At 38.0% G+C, this 17,654-nt stretch overlaps 1 protein-coding gene across 4 annotated transcripts in view; it reads right to left on the bottom strand.

Annotated features, from left to right (window-relative positions):
• Window positions 1-4,451: 4,451 nt before the first annotated feature.
• Dus3 (Dihydrouridine synthase 3) overlaps window positions 4,452-17,654 on the bottom strand; it is a 62,911-nt gene continuing 49,708 nt past the window's right edge. For all 4 annotated transcript variants that reach the window (XM_071663710.1, XM_071663711.1, XM_071663712.1 and 1 more), the window contains one exon: window positions 4,452-6,519. In XM_071663710.1, the coding sequence (XP_071519811.1) occupies window positions 6,450-6,519 (70 nt within the window). In that variant the 3' untranslated portion in view covers window positions 4,452-6,449. The remainder of the gene's footprint in view (window positions 6,520-17,654) is intronic.

Below are 17,654 nucleotides of genomic sequence, written 5' to 3'. Positions count from 1 at the left end.
GAGTTGTGGGACTGTGTGAAAGTGAAAGGAAGAGAACCCTAGAATGTTGTGGATTATGAGACATGGATGATTATTATTGCTAATGCTCATATAAATGAGAGAAATATGAAAGAGAAGCGAGCTGACAATGTGTCAGCAATTTTACTGGGAGGGATTGAGTATTAGTGATGGGTGATTTGAATGTAAGGGTGGTTTATATGGCAGTAGAAGGTATGATTAGGAGACATGGGGGTAACCGGTGATGTCAGTGAAAATTGTGAAAAGCCTGTGAAGTTGTGTGCTGAAAGAAAAGAACTGATAATTGGGAAAACTTGGTTTAAAAAGAGGGAAATTCATAAGTATAAATGGATGAGTAGGGGTGATGGAAAGCAGGTATAACTGGATTAAGTACTAATTGATAAGCATGCAAAAAAGAGACTTAGATGTTAACATGCTGAGATGAGCAACTGGTAGCATGTCTGATGATTACTCAGTGGAGACAAAGGTGAATGTTCATAAAGGCTTTGGGAAAAGAACAAATGATATGAAAGTGAGTGAGCCTGAAAAAGGGGCTTGTTTGAAAAGATTTTGATTGAAGAATTGCAAAAAGTATAAACTAAATGAAGGATTGGGTGAGGAATGAGAAGTATTTAAGGAAGCACTGCCTACATATGTAAGAGAAGTGTGTGGCATGCAGGTGGGAGGTGGACTGTGAAAAAGGGTAGTGAGGGGTGGGATGAACTTAAGTTGCTAGTGAAAGAGATGAGAGGTCATGTATGGGTGTTATTTATAGGGTAGGAATGCAGTTGACTGGGAAATGTGCATAAAAGAGTAGCAAGAAGTCAAAGGGAAGGTGCAATGGCTGAAAAACAGTGCAGAGGAGAGTAGGGTAAGAAAATGTTTTAAAAGTATAGGAACATCAGCAAAGGTGGCAAATGAGAAAGTGGTAACTGGCAGAGATGAGGTGAATGGGTGATGGAGTGAATTTTTTGAAGAATATAGTGACAGGATGACAGATGTGGGATATTTTGGATGTCAAGGTATAAGGAAGTGAGATAGTCATGGCAAGTGGTATAGGGGAAAAAGGTGATGAAAGCCTTGCCAAAGATGAAGTACAGGAAAGTAGCTGAATTTCTTGTTGATTGGTTAGTTAGGAACTTCAATGTATGTTTGAGCCATGGTGAGGTGCTTGAGGATTGGCAGAATACCTGTATTGTGCCAGTACTTAAAGGGAAGAGGAACAAATGTAATGTTCATTTTACGGAAGTTTGTTGAGTGTAACTGTTAAGTTGTATGGGAGAGTGGTGATTAAGAGGGTGGAGGCATACACACAGCATCAGACTGGCGAAGAACAAAGTGGCTTCTGGATTGGTAGAGGATGTGTGGATCAGGTATTTGCCTTGTAGAATGTGCACGAAAAACTTAGAGTAAGAGTTACCTGTATGTGGTGTTTGTGAATCTGGGCAAAGCGTATGTTGGGGTTGATAGAGATGCTCTGTGGAAGGTTATATAAATATATAAGGAAAGCAATTGGATGCAGGGAAGAGTTTTTATCGAGAAAGCAAGGCAATTGTACAAGTAGAAAGTGGGGAGGATGTGGTTTCAGGTGAAGGTGGGTCTGTGGCAGGGGTGTGTGGTTTCATTTGTTTATGGATGGGGTGGTGAGGGAAGTGAATGCAAGGGTCTTCAAGAGAAGGGAAGGTATGTAGGTTGTTGGAGTTAGGAAGCAAGGGAGGTAGTCACTTGTTATCTGATTATGACAAAGAAGTAGTGGCAGATTGGGTGAAAAACTGCAGGAGTTGAGTTCTAAGTTTGGGTGTGTAACTGTAGAAAGTTTAAAGGTATAGAAGTCCTGACGCAAGTATGGATGCAAGGCAGGGGCTCTGGATGAGAATACACAAAAGAGGGTGAACATGTAAGAAATATAAGTTTAGGGACATCTTGTGGTCTCACGAGGGTTGATCTGGTAAGAAATAACATGGTAAGAATGAGGTGCAATAAGAAGAAAAGTATGTTGAGAGAGATATAAAGGGTGTCTTGGAATGGTTTATCTTAAGGGAAGGATGAGTGAGAAGTAGCAGATTAAGAGGTTATACATGGAGAAAATGAGGGAAAAGGGAAAACCAAGGGGAAGGTGGAAGGGTGGAGTGAAAGATACTTGAATGATTGAGCCTTAACACACTGTAGGGTGTGTGGCATGCAAGAAATAGAGCAAATTGGAGTGATGTGGCATACAGGGGGCACTGTGCTATCAGTGGACTGCATCAGGGAATATGAAGCAGTCAGGGGAAACCACAGAAAGGTTTGTGGGGCTTCACTGTGGAAAATAAGCCTCTGGTTTCACTGCATTGTACATGACAGCTAAAATGGACATGTGCAACCAGCAAAAAAGGATGGAAAAGAATACTACCCACTAGATTCCATTTAGCCCCTAAATTTGTCCTGTAATTTACTTCTGAGTGACCTCAAAGATTTACTGTAACCATATGTCCTAGTTCAGCCTATTAACATGGCATCCCAACACTAAGTCACTCCAATTATTTCTTTCTATGTTTAATTTATTTCTTTCTATGTTTAAGCCTCTCACACTCTTAAATTTACAGCCCTTAGCACCCCACAGCCTCCTTTATGCACACTATCCTTTCAGCTTTTGTCTTCCTATTCTCCTTGCTTCCTCTGCTTCAAACTCATATATTCTCTATGCTAACCTCTCACTCACTCACCCACATCAAAGTCCAAACCATGGTTGGCTCTAATATTAAGACTATCCTCACTGTCAAACCTCTCTTTGATGATGTCATTACACATACCCATTCCACTTCATGTTACGTGTCCTCCTCAGGCATTTCATTTCTAGTACACCAATCCTCCTACTTCCTTTTGTATTCAAGGTCCGAGACTAGCAAACATACAATAATTTCCACAATAGTACAAGGACAAAATCAGATTGCTGCTATCATGCTTACGTAGTTTTGTTTTTAAAAGGTGTTGAATTGGTTAAGAGAACCTAATCTGGTTTAAAGTGGTTGCTTAATATAGTCTGCAGTCTCACTTTCAAATTAGTGCACTCTGATGCACCCAACTCTCAGCAAGGCTTACAAGCCTCCTCCTGTCAATGGGTCAAATTATGAAATATAAAGTGTTCAAGGTGAATTGCAATATACATAACAGTTTGAAAAAAAAATGCAAATGAAGTATAAGCCACTATGTACAAAAGTTATTACATATTTTTTATTGCACCCTGTAAAGTCTACAAATCAAATAGAGGAAGGGGATCTTCGTTTTCTGTTTCACTGGTTGATTTAATTTTTTGTACTGTCTAATGGTGTACCAAAAAAAAAAAAATTATGTAACACATTATTTAAATAGCACTCTATGGACGTTCATTAAAGCATGTTACACAAAGTGTTATGGGTTAAAAAAGTTAAAACATACCATGTTTGCCATTGTCCTGTAAGCAAATGTCAAATGATGCTGACTTGTGAAACCAATAAATTTCTTTTTCTTATACTCCATTTGTTTTTTATCCAAGATGGCCATGACTTGGGAACAGAGAAGGGGGCCAGGTGAGGATATTCCCTCAGAGGCCCAATCCTATGTTCTTAACGCTACCTTGCTAACGTGGGAAATAGCGAATAGTTTGAAAGAAAGAAAGAAAAGGCCATGACTTGAGTATGTTTCTACCTGTGTAAGAAAAGAAAGTGATGGACCGTTACTTATTCTCAAGCAAAGTTATCCTATACACTTCCTCTTATGTCTATCTGTCCTTCTTTTTCTGTTTCTCTAAATCTACTATATGTACTCGCTGGGATAATCTTAAATCTTTTTTGGTACTAATTTATCTGTATGCAAATGAGAAAAATCTTTACTTTGGTAAGAGTCAAATCACCTAGCAGAATTTTGATAATGGTTCATTGCCAATTTAATGTTAAGCATGCAGCAATTAAAATAGTATCTGGGAAAGTTTCCGAGTTTCTTCTTTCGAGAAAAAATCCATTATCTACTGCAAAAATACACAACCACCACAGCATGTCAGGGTTTAAATAAGTTGGTATATCTTACTCAAACATCAGGCTTTATGAAAACTTTATTTTCTTCTTCACATGATATGTCAAGCAGAATTATGAAGTAGCTGTGAGAGTTCATGCACTTGATCAACCTCACGTAAAAGAAGAGAGACAGAATGAAAAATATGTTTACTTAGCCACCTTTGGCATGTACCCTCTTAAAATATCAAAGAAGATGTTTTCCAAAAGAGGCCATAGAGCAAAATTAAAGTAAGTACACCATCTAGGAACACATAGTTACTGCTCTGCAAGTACAGCTCAGCACATCAGTACTTACCAGGAGACTTTAATTGCACTTATTCTAGTCTCTGTATTAAAAGCTGTACTCTTTATGCAGATGAGTATTCAATGTCCATATAACACTTTGATTTACTTATCTTAAGAGCATGACAAAAAAACAAAAAGGTACTTGTATAATTTATTAATAAAAATGGATAACATAAAATTTGGTATTTACAGCTGCATATTCCTTATTTCTTAGGTACTGAGCAATACCTGAGCCATTTAGGTAGACACTGATGCCCAGAACCTTAATGAAATAATAAAATTTTTCTTGTCACAATATATTCACTTCTGTACTGAGACACAAAATAGGCATTAATAACACAAGGTATAGCTAATTAGTCCCTAATAGGCGTAGACCACTATCATTTGGACAACAAACTGCCTAAGTTGTGCTTTTACAATCCACTGCTTACTACCTTATAATCATATTTGATAAAATTTTTGGCCCATTTTGCTCAGCTCATAACAACCAAAACAGTCATCCAATCAAAAAATTTGCAGTGAACAGAAGTAAAAAATGCCAAAGAAATCTACTGGAGAAGCAGTAGGTGGAATTTGAAAAGTATGAAATAACTAAGAATAAGTGCAACAGATCAAAAAACATACAAAAGCAATATAAGTGAACCCTTTTGAACAAGGGAAATAATAATTCAAAGCTGTTAAGAAAGTCTGATACACAAGGATAAAGTTCAGGAACACACAGTTAGATTAAGAATAAAGAGTTAAAGGTAACTGAAATTATAAAATTCATAATGAAGTAACTTCAATCGAAAGGCTCAGAGTCAATGGTAACTGAATTAGACAATTATACACATAAGCTATGACTTGCACTGTGCCTTTTTTTCTTTGTCAGCCTATCATCCTTTTATTCTCTCAGCACTCTCGCTTTCAAAAGGCTCCTGTCATGGACCTCAGTCCATGACTGAAGACATTCCTTTTCCATTCTTAGCACTTTTTTTTCTTTTCAAGCTTTATATGTTCAGTATTTTAAAGACCATTTCTGTTAGCTGTCTTACAGCAGTGTTACCGAGAGTGAAATGAAATAGCTGAAAACATTGCTTGGACATTAACCAAAATATCTGCATTAAATGCCATTGCCAAAATAGGAGAGTTCTTAAGTTTATCTACCAGCTTATGTTCTAAGTGAAACCCTTGTATTAAGAGAATAAGTCAGGCATTCAATTCAATCATATGTACATAAACATACTGAGATAATACTGGATGTTAGAGCTATACTCTGTCATTGTATGACCGCAATATGTGCTTGGATGAGGATATGATTTGATTTTATCATTCAGCTATGGTGGATGTGTTCTCCTCTGTCCCCAAGTAAAGTCTTACAATACAAAGCAAGAAAGGTGATGCCCTCCTTGCTAGACTTCTCCATTCATCATCAAGATCTTGAATATCTCCTACAAATGTACTAGATATAGAAAATCTCAATAAGTTGAGAAATTTGGATACAATCCCAGTGTCAACTGATGTAAATGGACATGAATGTGACCTAATGAAATTTACCAGAAATCTGCTGAGGTACAAGACAATAAGGGTTCAGCCAAATTTCTGGTGTTCTGTAATAATGCTATGCAGATGCAGAGACTGCATTTCGAGCATTAAAATTGTATTTGACTCCCTCATGATCAGTCTTATAAGCACAATACAATAACTGTATAAGGAGTTTCTTTACCAAATGGCAATGGTCAAAGCCTGTCAGGTGAGATCTGCTGTAACCTGTCTCTATATGTTTCAGGTACAAATTATTAAATCCACAAGTGCATTGCCAGTAGCAACATACTTTAAACAAAATCATCATCCATATTATCTTTAATAATGTCTCTTGCTTCATGCAAGTGGTCTATTCAGAATTCTTACAAGTCAGTCAATTCTCATATACAAATCACTTTCAACTGTTCACAGATTCTCGCTATCCAAAATTGTATAACAACTGATATTTCATAATAAAAACAATTATCATCTTCAATAACAATGCACAATTAAAAACATTTACTTTATAACAATGTAACTAAACAGTAATTATCATTAACTGCTTCCCTACAATCACAGCATACTGAAAATATTTCTCCAAAACTGTACAAATAATGATAAAACAAAAAGATTTCAATAGGCGTTGGCTTTATGCTTTGGCATGAACAGAAAGTCAGATGGTGTAGGCCCCAGCAGCATCTCACTGAGAAAATTAAGTAGAATAGAATTAGTAAAGTATTAATACATGAACAAATGTAATTCATACTCAACTATATTCAAAGCAGTGCTGAATATTTCCTTAAAAAGATTTGTTAACAATCACTTCTAAACACTTTTTCAGAGAATCAAAGATCCTACAACAAAAGTCAAGAATTCTACATGATGATTTGGCTAAACTTGCATCATAATTTTTTTTTTATACATAAACTGCTGTTTTTCATGTTAGAGGTAGAACTAGGAACAGACAAACAGAGACCACATCCCCTAAAGTCTACTCTCTAGCTGTTATGTGTAATGCACTAAAACCACAGCTCCTTATTCACAACCAGGCCCAACAGACCTTTCCATGGTTTACTTTGGACACTTCACATGCCCTAGTCCTGTCCTTCAACAGCATGTCAACCCAAGTACACCACACTGTTCCAATTCACTCTACTGTTCCGATTCACTCTATCTTGTGCATGTCTTTCACCCTCCTACATGTTCAGGCCACGATTACTCAATATCTTTTCTGCTCCATCCTTCCATGTCCAATTTGGTCTCCCCTTCTCATTCCCTCCACTTCTGACACATATCCTCTTTGTCAACCTTTTCTCACTCATTCCTTTCATATGTCCAAACCAATTCAGCAAAACTTATTAGGCTCTTTTAACCACATCTTTTATATTACCACACCTCTCTCTTACCTTGTCATCACTTACTCAATCAAATCACCTCACACAACATAATGTCCTCAAACATTTCATTTCTAATGCATCCACCCTTGTCTGCACAGCTTTATCTATACCCCATGCCTTGCATTCATGTAATATTGTCAGGACTACTATACCTTCAAACATACCCATTTTTGCCGTCCCAGATAACAATCTATTTCCACACATTCTTCAGCTCTCCCATGACCTTCATCCCCTCACCCATATCACAATACTTCTCCTTCTATGGTTCCATTTGCTCCCATATCCACTTCCAGGCATCTAAAACAATTCATTTTCTCTAATTTCTCTCCATTCAAATTCACACCCCAACTAACCTGTCCCTTGACCCTGCTAAACCTAATAACTTTACTTTTATTCACATTTACTCTCAAGTTCCTCCTCGCACACACACACTTACAAACTCAGTTACCAACTTTTGCAGTTTCTTGTTCAAATCTCCCATCAGTGCTATATCGTCAACTAACAACAACTGACTCACTTCCCAGGCCCTCTCATCCCCTTCAGAATGAATACTCAACCCCCTCTCCAAGACTCTCACTACACTCTACCCATAACCAAATCAAACAACCAACATCAAACATCCCTGCTACAGACCAGCCTTTACATGGAACCATTCATTCTCCTCCCTTCCCACTCATATATATGACATATGCCCCTGATAAAAACTTTCTGTTTCTAGCAGCTTTCCTCCCACATCATATATTCTTGAAACCTTCCAAAAGGCATCCCTATCAACCCTACCAGATGCTTTCTCCAGATCCATAAATGCCATATAAAAATCCATCTGTAATTCTAAGTGCTTCTAACACATTTCTCAAAGCAAACACCTGATCCACACATCCTCTAACACTTCTGAAACCATATTCCTCCTACCCAATCTGCCAATCTATACATGCCTTCAATCTCTTAAACACCACCCTCCCATACAAATTACCATGTACACTCAATAAACTTATACCTCTGCATTTTGATCACTCACCTTTCTCCCCCCTTGCCTTTACATAATGGCACTATTGCATTTTGCCAATCTTCAGGCACTTCATTATGATCCATATTTACCCAATCAACAACACAGTCATCCCCTTTCTTAATAAATTCAACTACAATATCACCCACTCAAGCTGCCCTACCATCTTTCATTTTGCATAAGGCTTTCACCACCTCTTCTTTCTTCACTGAAGGACTCTCCATGACTCTCTTACTTCACATACCACCCCAACCTAAACACCCTAAACCTGCCAACCTATCATCAAACACATTCAACAGGCTATCTCTTCAATCTACCAATACCTATGACACCTGTTCCTACCTGGAACTCTCTTAAAGTGCCGGCCATGGCAATAGTCTCCATAACTAGTGAACTCCAGTGCCACTCCTTAGCCTTTTGCACTTTAAACTTAACAGGCCACTTGCAGAGGGTAACTCTGGCACACTGTTTGCAGAGGCTCCTACCTGACATTTCTCCTGACTATTACTAGCTAATACTCCTCCCAAATATTCCTACCTACTACTTCTACCCAATGTTTCTACTGTAATGTTCCCACCTAATACTTTTATCTATGATTCCTACCAATTTGCCAAAAGGCAGGGCTAGCACATACTGCTCACTGTAGGCAAATCTAAAGTTACAAAGAATGAGCTGTGTGAATTAAGCCTTGTCAACTGTTATGCATGATAAGGAGTGATCATATATCTGTGAACAAATTGGCAGTAGTCCACACATGAGTGAGGTAGAAAGAAAAGAGAGCTCCCTGGGTCAGAGGAGTGCAACTTGAAAACCAATGAAGTGCTGGCTCACTAAGCAGCCATAACTGTCCCAAAACCAAGAGAGAGTAGCACTGATAATGTACTTTGCTGGTTGATGACTGCCAAACAACAACTACAATTGCCCAGTTCTTCAAAATAATAATTCCATCTCCTCAATTCATCACTACCTGTTGCCAATTCCCTTCACAAACATTCCTATCTATTGTCTTGTTTTCTGCATATTATCAAGCTCCTTCAAAAACATCTTACTCTTCCTAAACTTCACAGATACTCATACATCCCAACTCTCACCTGCCCTCTTTTTCAACTCCTGCACCTTTCTCTTGACCTCCCCTAATCATTCGCACTCCTTCCCTATAAATACCTCCAAAACGCCTCCTTTTCTCTCTCACTAGCAAATACCTCTCGACATTCACTACCCTTTCTAATCTGGCCTCCTCCCACATTTCACATGCCACATACATCTTTCACACATGCCAGCAATGCTTCCCTAAATACTTCTCATACTTACCCATTCCCCTTGCTACATCTATTTTCACTTTTTGTTATTCTATATTCAATCTCGACAGGAATTTCTTCACAAGTCTCTTTTCCAAGCTTGCTTATCTTCAAACACTCTCTTCTCACCAATGGCATTCCCTGAACTATTACCTGCAATTTTTGGTATTTTTGTACGGGAATAGATTTCCTTGAAAACCTCAGTAATGGGACTATTTTTCATGCTGAATTCAAATATGTGGTTGAAAAATAAGTTGGGATACAAAGATGACCTCAAATAAGTAACTAATATTTACTCTTTTAGAACAGCGTTATTATTTGGTTTGTAAATACAGGGTATCTGCTCACTTGGAGAAGCATTACAAGATATTTTTCGTGATTATTTCAAGCACAGATGTATCATTATGTCGTATTTCAATTACAAAAAAAAAAAAAAAAAAAGTTTTTGGGCTAAAAAAATTCCCTGAACTATTACCTGCAATTTTTGGAATTTTTGTACGGAGAATAGATTTCCTTGAAAACCTCATAATTAAGACAATTCTACACGCTGAATTCGAATCTATGGTTGAAATGTAAGTTGGAGAAAAAGGAAGCCCATAAATAAGTAACTAATGTTTACTCTTTTAGAGTACTGTTATCATTTGGTTCATACTTAAAGGGTATCTGTTCGCTTGGGGAAACATTACACATTACAAGACATTTTCCGTGATTATTTCAAGTACAGATGTTTCATTATGTCATATTTCAATTCTAAAGCAAAAAAGGTTTTTGGTATTCTTGTACAGGGAATAGATTTCCTTAAAACCTCCTTAAAACCTCTGTACTAGAACTATTTTTCATGCTGAATTTGAATCTATGGCTGAAAAATAAGTATGGGAACAAAGACACTCAAATCAGTAACTAAAGTTTACTCTTTCAGAATACTGTTATTATTTGCTTCGAAAATTATAGGTTATCTGTTCGCTTGGAGAAGCATTACAAGACATTTTCCATGATCATTTCAAGCATAGATATGTTTCATTATGTCATACTTCAATTCGAAAACAAAAAGTTTTTTAGGCTAAAAAATTCCTTGAACTACTGCCTGCAATTTTTGGTATCTTTGTACAGGGAATAGATTTCCTTGAAAACCTCTGTACTAGGACTATTTTTCATGCTGAATTTGCATCTATGGCTGAAAAATAAGTACGGGAACAAAGATATCCTCAAATAGGTAGCGTTTACTCTTTCAGAATACTGTTATCATTTGGTTCGTAATTATAGGGTATCTGTTCGCTTGGGGAGGCATTACGTGATATCTTCGGTGATTATTTCAAGTACAGATATGTTTCATAATGTCATATTTCAATTCTAAAGCAAAAAGGTTTTTGGGCTAAAAAATTCCCTGAGCTATTACCTGCAATTTTTGGTATTTTAGTACGGGGAATAGATTTCCTTGAAAACCTCTGTACTTCAACTATTTTTCATGCTAAATTTGAATCTGTGGCTGAAAAATACGTTCGGGAACAAAGACACCCTCAAATCAGTAACTTAAGTTTACTCTTTCAGAATACTGTTATTATTTGGTTTGTAATTACAGGGTATGTTTTGGCTTGGGGAAGCATTACGAGATATTTTCCATGATCATTTCAAGCAAAGATAAGTTTCATTATGTCACATTTCAATTCTGAAACAAAAAGTCTTTTGGGCTAAAAAATTCACTCCAATTTTTGGTATTTTTGTACAGGGAATAAATTTCCTTGAAAACCTCTGTACTAGAATATGAATCTGTGGCTTAAAAATAAGTACGAGAACAAAGACACCCTCAAATCAGTAACTAAAGTTTACTCTTTCAGAATACTGTTATTATTTGGTTCGCAATTTTAGGGTGTCTGTTCACTTGGGGAAGCATTACGAGATATTTTCCTTAACCATTTCAAGCATAGAAATGTTTCATTATGTCATATTTCAATTCTATAACAAAAAGTTTTTTGGGCTAAAAAATTCCCTGAACTAGTACCTGCAATTTTTGGTATTTTTGTACAGTGAATAGATTTCCTTGAAAACCTGAGAATTAAGACTATTTTTCGTGCTGAATTCGAATCTGTAGTTGAAAAATAAGTACGGGAACAAAGACATCCTCAAATCAGTAACTAATGTTTACTCTTTCAGAATACTATCATTATTTGGTTCGTAATTATAGGGTACCTGTTCACTTGGGGAAGCATTACGTAATATTTTCCGTGATTATTTCAAGCACAGATATGTCTCATTATGTTGTATTCAAATTCTAATACAAAAAGTTTTTTGGGCTAAAAAATTCCCTGAATTAGTACCTGCAATTTTTGGTATTTTGGTACAGTGAATAGATTTCCTTGAAAACCTGAGAATTAGGACTATTTTTCATGCTGAATTCAAATCTGTGGTTGAAAAATAAGTGCGGGAACAAAGACATCCTCAAATCAGTAACTAATGTTTACTCTTTCAGAATACTCTTATCATTTGGTTCGTAATCATAGGTTACCTCTTCGCTTGGGGAAGCATTACGTAATATTTTCCGTGATTATTTCAAGCACAGATATGTCTCATTATGTTGTATTTCAATTCTAATACAAAAAGGTTTTTTGGGCTAAAAAATTCCCAAACTTTTTGGTATTTTTGTACAGGGAATAGATTTCCTTGAAAACATGAGTATTAAGACTATTTTTCATGCTGAATTCAAATCTATTTTTTTTATTATTATACTTTGTCGCTGTCTCCCGCGTTTGCGAGGTAGCGCAAGGAAACAGACAAAAGAAATGGCCCAACCCACCCCCCACATACACATGTATATACATACGTCCACACACGCAAATATACATACCTACACAGCTTTCCATGGTTTACCCCAGACGCTTCACATGCCTTGATTCAATCCACTGACAGCACGTCAACCCCGGTATACCACATCGCTCCAATTCACTCTATTCCTTGCCCTCCTTTCACCCTCCTGCATGTTCAGGCCCCGATCACACAAAATCTTTTTCACTCCATCTTTCCACCTCCAATTTGGTCTCCCTCTTCTCCTCGTTCCCTCCACCTCCGACACATATATCCTCTTGGTCAATCTTTCCTCACTCATTCTCTCCATGTGCCCAAACCACTTCAAAACACCCTCTTCTGCTCTCTCAACCATGCTCTTTTTATTTCCACACATCTCTCTTACCCTTACGTTACTAACTCGATCAAACCACCTCACACCACACATTGTCCTCAAACATCTCATTTCCAGCACATCCATCCTCCTGCGCACAACTCTATCCATAGCCCACGCCTCGCAACCATACAACATTGTTGGAACCACTATTCCTTCAAACATACCCATTTTTGCTTTCCGAGATAATGTTCTCGACTTCCACACATTCTTCAAGGCCCCCAGAATTTTCGCCCCCTCCCCCACCCTATGATCCACTTCCGCTTTCATGGTTCCATCCGCTGCCAGATCCACTCCCAGATATCTAAAACACTTCGAATCTATGGTTGACAAATAATTTGGGAAACCAAGACGCCCTCAAATAAGTAAATAAAGTTTACTGTATAAGAATGCTGTTATCATTTGGTTCATAAATACAGGGTATCTGTTCACTTGGAGAAACATTACTATATATTTTCCATGATCATTTCAAGCATAGATATGGTTCATTATATCGTATTTCAATTCTATAACAAAAAGTTTTTTGGGCTAAGAAATTCCCTCAATTTTTGGTATTTTAGTACAAGGAATAGATTTCCTTGAAAATCTCTGTAATTGGACTATTTTTCATGCTAAATTCAAATCTGTGGTTGAAAAATAAGTTGGGGAACAAAGACGCCCTCAAATAAGTAACTAATATTTACTCTTTCAGAATACTGTTATCATTTGGTTCGTAATTATAGGGTATCTGTTTAATTGGAGAAGCATTACGAGATATTTCCCATGATTATTTCAAGCACAGATATGTTTCATTGTCGTATTTCTATTCTAAAAGAAAACAGATTTTCGGCTAAAACATTCCCTGAACTACTACCAGCAATTTTTGGTATTTTTTGTACGGGAATAGATTTCCTTGAAAACCTCAGTAATAGGACTATTCTTCATGCTAAATTCAAATCTGTGGTTGAAGTTGGGGTACAAAGACGCCCTCAAATAAGTAACTAGTATTTACTCTTTTAGAATACTGTTATCATTTGGTTCATAAATACAAGCTATCTGTTCACTTGGAGAAGCATTATGAGATATTTTCTGAGATTATTTGAAGCACAGATATGTTTCATTATGTCGTATTTCAATTATAAAACAAAAAGGTTTTTGGGCTAAAAAAATTCCCTGAACTATTACCTGCAATTTTTGGTATTTTTGTACGGAGAATAGATTTCCTAGAAAACCTCATTATTAAGACGATTTTACACACTGAATTCGAATCTATGGTTGAAATGTAAGTTGGAGAAAAAGGAAGCCCATAAGTAAATAACTAATGTTTACTCATTTAGAGTACTGTTATTATTTGGTCCATATTTAAAGGGTATCTGTTCCCTTGAGGAAAGGTTACAAGATATTTTCCGTGATTATTTCAGGTACAGATACATTTCATTATGTCATATTTCAATTCTAAAGCAAAAAGGTTTTTGAGTTAAAAAATTCCCTGAACTATTACCTGCAATTTTTGGTATTTTTGTGCAGAGAATAAATTTCCTTGAAAACCTGTGAATTAAGACTATTTTTCATGCTGATTTCGAATCTGTGGTTGAAAAATAAGTACAGGATCAAAGACACCCTCAAATCAGTAACTAATGTTTACTCTTTCAGATTACTGTTATCATTTGGTTCGTAATTATAGGATACCTGTTCGCTTGGGGAAGCATTACGTAATATTTTCCGTGATTATTTCAAACACAGATATGTCTCATTATGTTGTATTTCAATTCTAATATAAAAAGTTTTTTATACAGAGAATAGATTTCCTTGAAAACCTCAGTGTAAGGACTATTTTTCATGCTGAATTCGAATCTGTCATTGAAATGTAAGTTAGGGAACAATGATGCCCGTTAATAAGTAACTAATGTTTACTCGTAGAATATTGTGATTATGCGGTTCGTAATTATAGAGCCATGCACTGAGCTAGAGACTGAGTGTGAACGAATGAGGCTTTCTTTGTCTGTTTTTATGGCACTACCATGCTGAAGCATGTGGTAGCAATGCTGTTTCCTGTGGGCAGAGTGGCACCAGGAATGGATGAAGGCAAGCAAGTGTGAATATGTACAAGTGTATATATGAACGAGGAGAAGTGGGAGACCAAATTGGAGGTGGAACGATGGAGTGAAAAAGATTTTGTGTGACTGGGGCCTGAACATGCAGGAGGGTGACAGGAGGGCAAGGAATAGAGTGAATTGGATCGATGTGGTATACCGGGGTTAACTTGCTGTCAGAGGATTGAATCAGGGCATGTGAAGCGTCTGGGGTAAACCATGGAAAGCTGTGTGGGTATGTATATTTGCGTGTGTGGACGTATGTATATACACGTGTATGGGGGTGGGTTGGGCCATTTCTTTTGTCTGTTTCCTTGCGCTACCTCGCAAACGCGGGAGACAGCGGCAAAAAAAAAAAAATATATATATATATATATATGGGAGGGTATTGATTGAGAGGGTGAAGGCATGTACAGAGCATCAGATTGGGGAAGAGCAGTGTGGTTTCAGAAGTGGTAGAGGATGTGTGGATCAGGTGTTTGCTTTGAAGAATGTATGTGAGAAATACTTAGAAAAGCAAATGGATCTGTATGTAGCATTTATGGATCTGGAGAAGGCATATGATAGAGTTGATAGAGATGCTCTGTGGAAGGTATTAAGAATATATGGTGTGGGAGGCAAGTTGTTAGAAGCCGTGAAAAGTTTTTATCGAGGATGTAAGGCATGTGTACGTGTAGGAAGAGAGGAAAGTGATTGGTTCTCAGTGGATGTAGGTTTGCGGCAGGGGTGTGTGATGTCTCCATGGTTGTTTAATTTGTTTATGGGTGGGGTTGTTAGGGAGGTGAATGCAAGAGTTTTGGAAAGAGGGGCAAGTATGAAGTCTGTTGGGGATGAGAGAGCTTGGGAAGTGAGTCAGTTGTTGTTTGCTGATGATACAGCGCTGGTGGCTGATTCATGTGAGAAACTGCAGAAGCTGGTGACTGAGTTTGGTAAAGTGTGTGAAAGAAGAAAGTTAAGAGTAAATGTGAATAAGAGCAAGGTTATTAGGTACAGTAGGGTTGAGGGTCAATTCAATTGGGAGGTGAGTTTGAATGGAGAAAAACTGGAGGAAGTGAAGTGTTTTAGATATCTGGGAGTGGATCTGGCAGCGGATGGAACCATGGAAGCGGAAGTGGATCATAGGGTGGGGGAGGGGGCAAAAATCCTGGGACCCTTGAAGAATGTGTGGAAGTCGAGAACATTATCTCGGAAAGCAAAAATGGGTATGTTTGAAGGAATAGTGGTTCCAACAATGTTGTATGGTTGCGAGGCGTGGACTATGGATAGAGTTGTGCGCAGGAGGATGGATGTGCTGGAAATGAGATGTTTGAGGACAATGTGTGGTGTGAGGTGGTTTGATCGAGTAAGTAACGTAAGGGTAAGAGAGATGTGTGGAAATAAAAAGAGCGTGGTTGAGAGAGCAGAAGAGGGTGTTTTGAAATGGTTTGGTCACATGGAGAGAATGAGTGAGGAAAGATTGACCAAGAGGATATATGTGTCGGAGGTGGAGGGAACGAGGAGAAGAGGGAGACCAAATTGGAGGTGGAAAGATGGAGTGAAAAAGATTTTGTGTGATCGGGGCCTGAACATGCAGGAGGGTGAAAGGAGGGCAAAGAATAGAGTGAATTGGATCGATGTGGTATACCGGGGTTGACGTGCTGTCAGTGGATTGAATCAAGGCATGTGTATGGGGGTGGGTTGGGCCATTTCTTTCGTCTGTTTCTTTGCGCTACCTCGCAAACGCGGGAGACAGCGACAAAAAAAAAAAAAATGGTTGTTTAATTTGTTTATGGATGGGGTTGTAAAGGAGGTAAATGCAAGAGTCCTGGAAAGAGGGGCAAGTATGAAGTCTGTTGGGGATGAGAGAGCTTGGGAAGTGAGTCAATTGTTGTTCGCTGATGATACAGCGCTGGTGGCTGATTCATGTGAGAAACTGCAGAAGCTGGTGACTGAGTTTGGTAAAGTGTGTGGAAGAAGAAAGTTGAGAGTAAATGTGAATAAGAGCAAGGTTATTAGGTACAGTAGGGGTGAGGGTCAAGTCAATTGGGAGGTGAGTTTGAATGGAGAAAAACTGGAGGAAGTGAAGTGCTTTAGATATCTGGGAGTGGATCTGTCAGCGGATGGAACCATGGAAGCGGAAGTGGATCATAGGGTGGGGGAGGGGGCGAAAATTTTGGGAGCCTTGAAAAATGTGTGGAAGTCGAGAACATTATCTCGGAAAGCAAAAATGGGTATGTTTGAGGGAATAGTGGTTCCAACAATGCTGTATGGTTGCGAGGCGTGGGCTATGGATAGAGATGTGCGCAGGAGGATGGATGTGCTGGAAATGAGATGTTTGAGGACAATGTGTGGTGTGAGGTGGTTTGATCGAGTAAGTAACGTAAGGGTAAGAGAGATGTGTGGAAATAAAAAGAGCGTGGTTGAGAGAGCAGAAGAGGGTGTTTTGAAATGGTTTGGGCACATGGAGAGAATGAGTGAGGAGAGATTGACCAAGAGGATATATGTGTCGGAGGTGGAGGGAACGAGGAGAAGAGGGAGACCAAATTGGAGGTGGAAAGATGGAGTGAAAAAGATTTTGTGTGATCGGGGCCTGAACATGCAGGAGGGTGAAAGGAGGGCAAGAAATAGAGTGAATTGGAGTCATGTGGTATACAGGGGTTGACGTGCTGTCAGTGGATTGAAGCAAGGCATGTGAAGCGTCTGGGGTAAACCATGGAAAGCTGTGTAGGTATGTATATTTGCGTGTGTGGACGTGTGTATGTACATGTGTATGGGGGGGGGGTTGGGCCATTTCTTTCGTCTGTTTCCTTGCGCTACCTCGCAAACGCGGGAGACAGCGACAAAGTATAAAAAAAAAAAAAAAAAAAAAAAAAAAAAAAAAAATATATATATATATATATATATATATATATAT

Source organism: Panulirus ornatus, chromosome 7, assembly GCF_036320965.1.
Source record: "Panulirus ornatus isolate Po-2019 chromosome 7, ASM3632096v1, whole genome shotgun sequence".
NCBI lineage: Eukaryota > Metazoa > Arthropoda > Malacostraca > Decapoda > Palinuridae > Panulirus > Panulirus ornatus.
The sequence above is the reverse complement of the archived record's forward strand: the minus strand, read 5'-3'. Positions and strand labels throughout refer to the sequence as shown.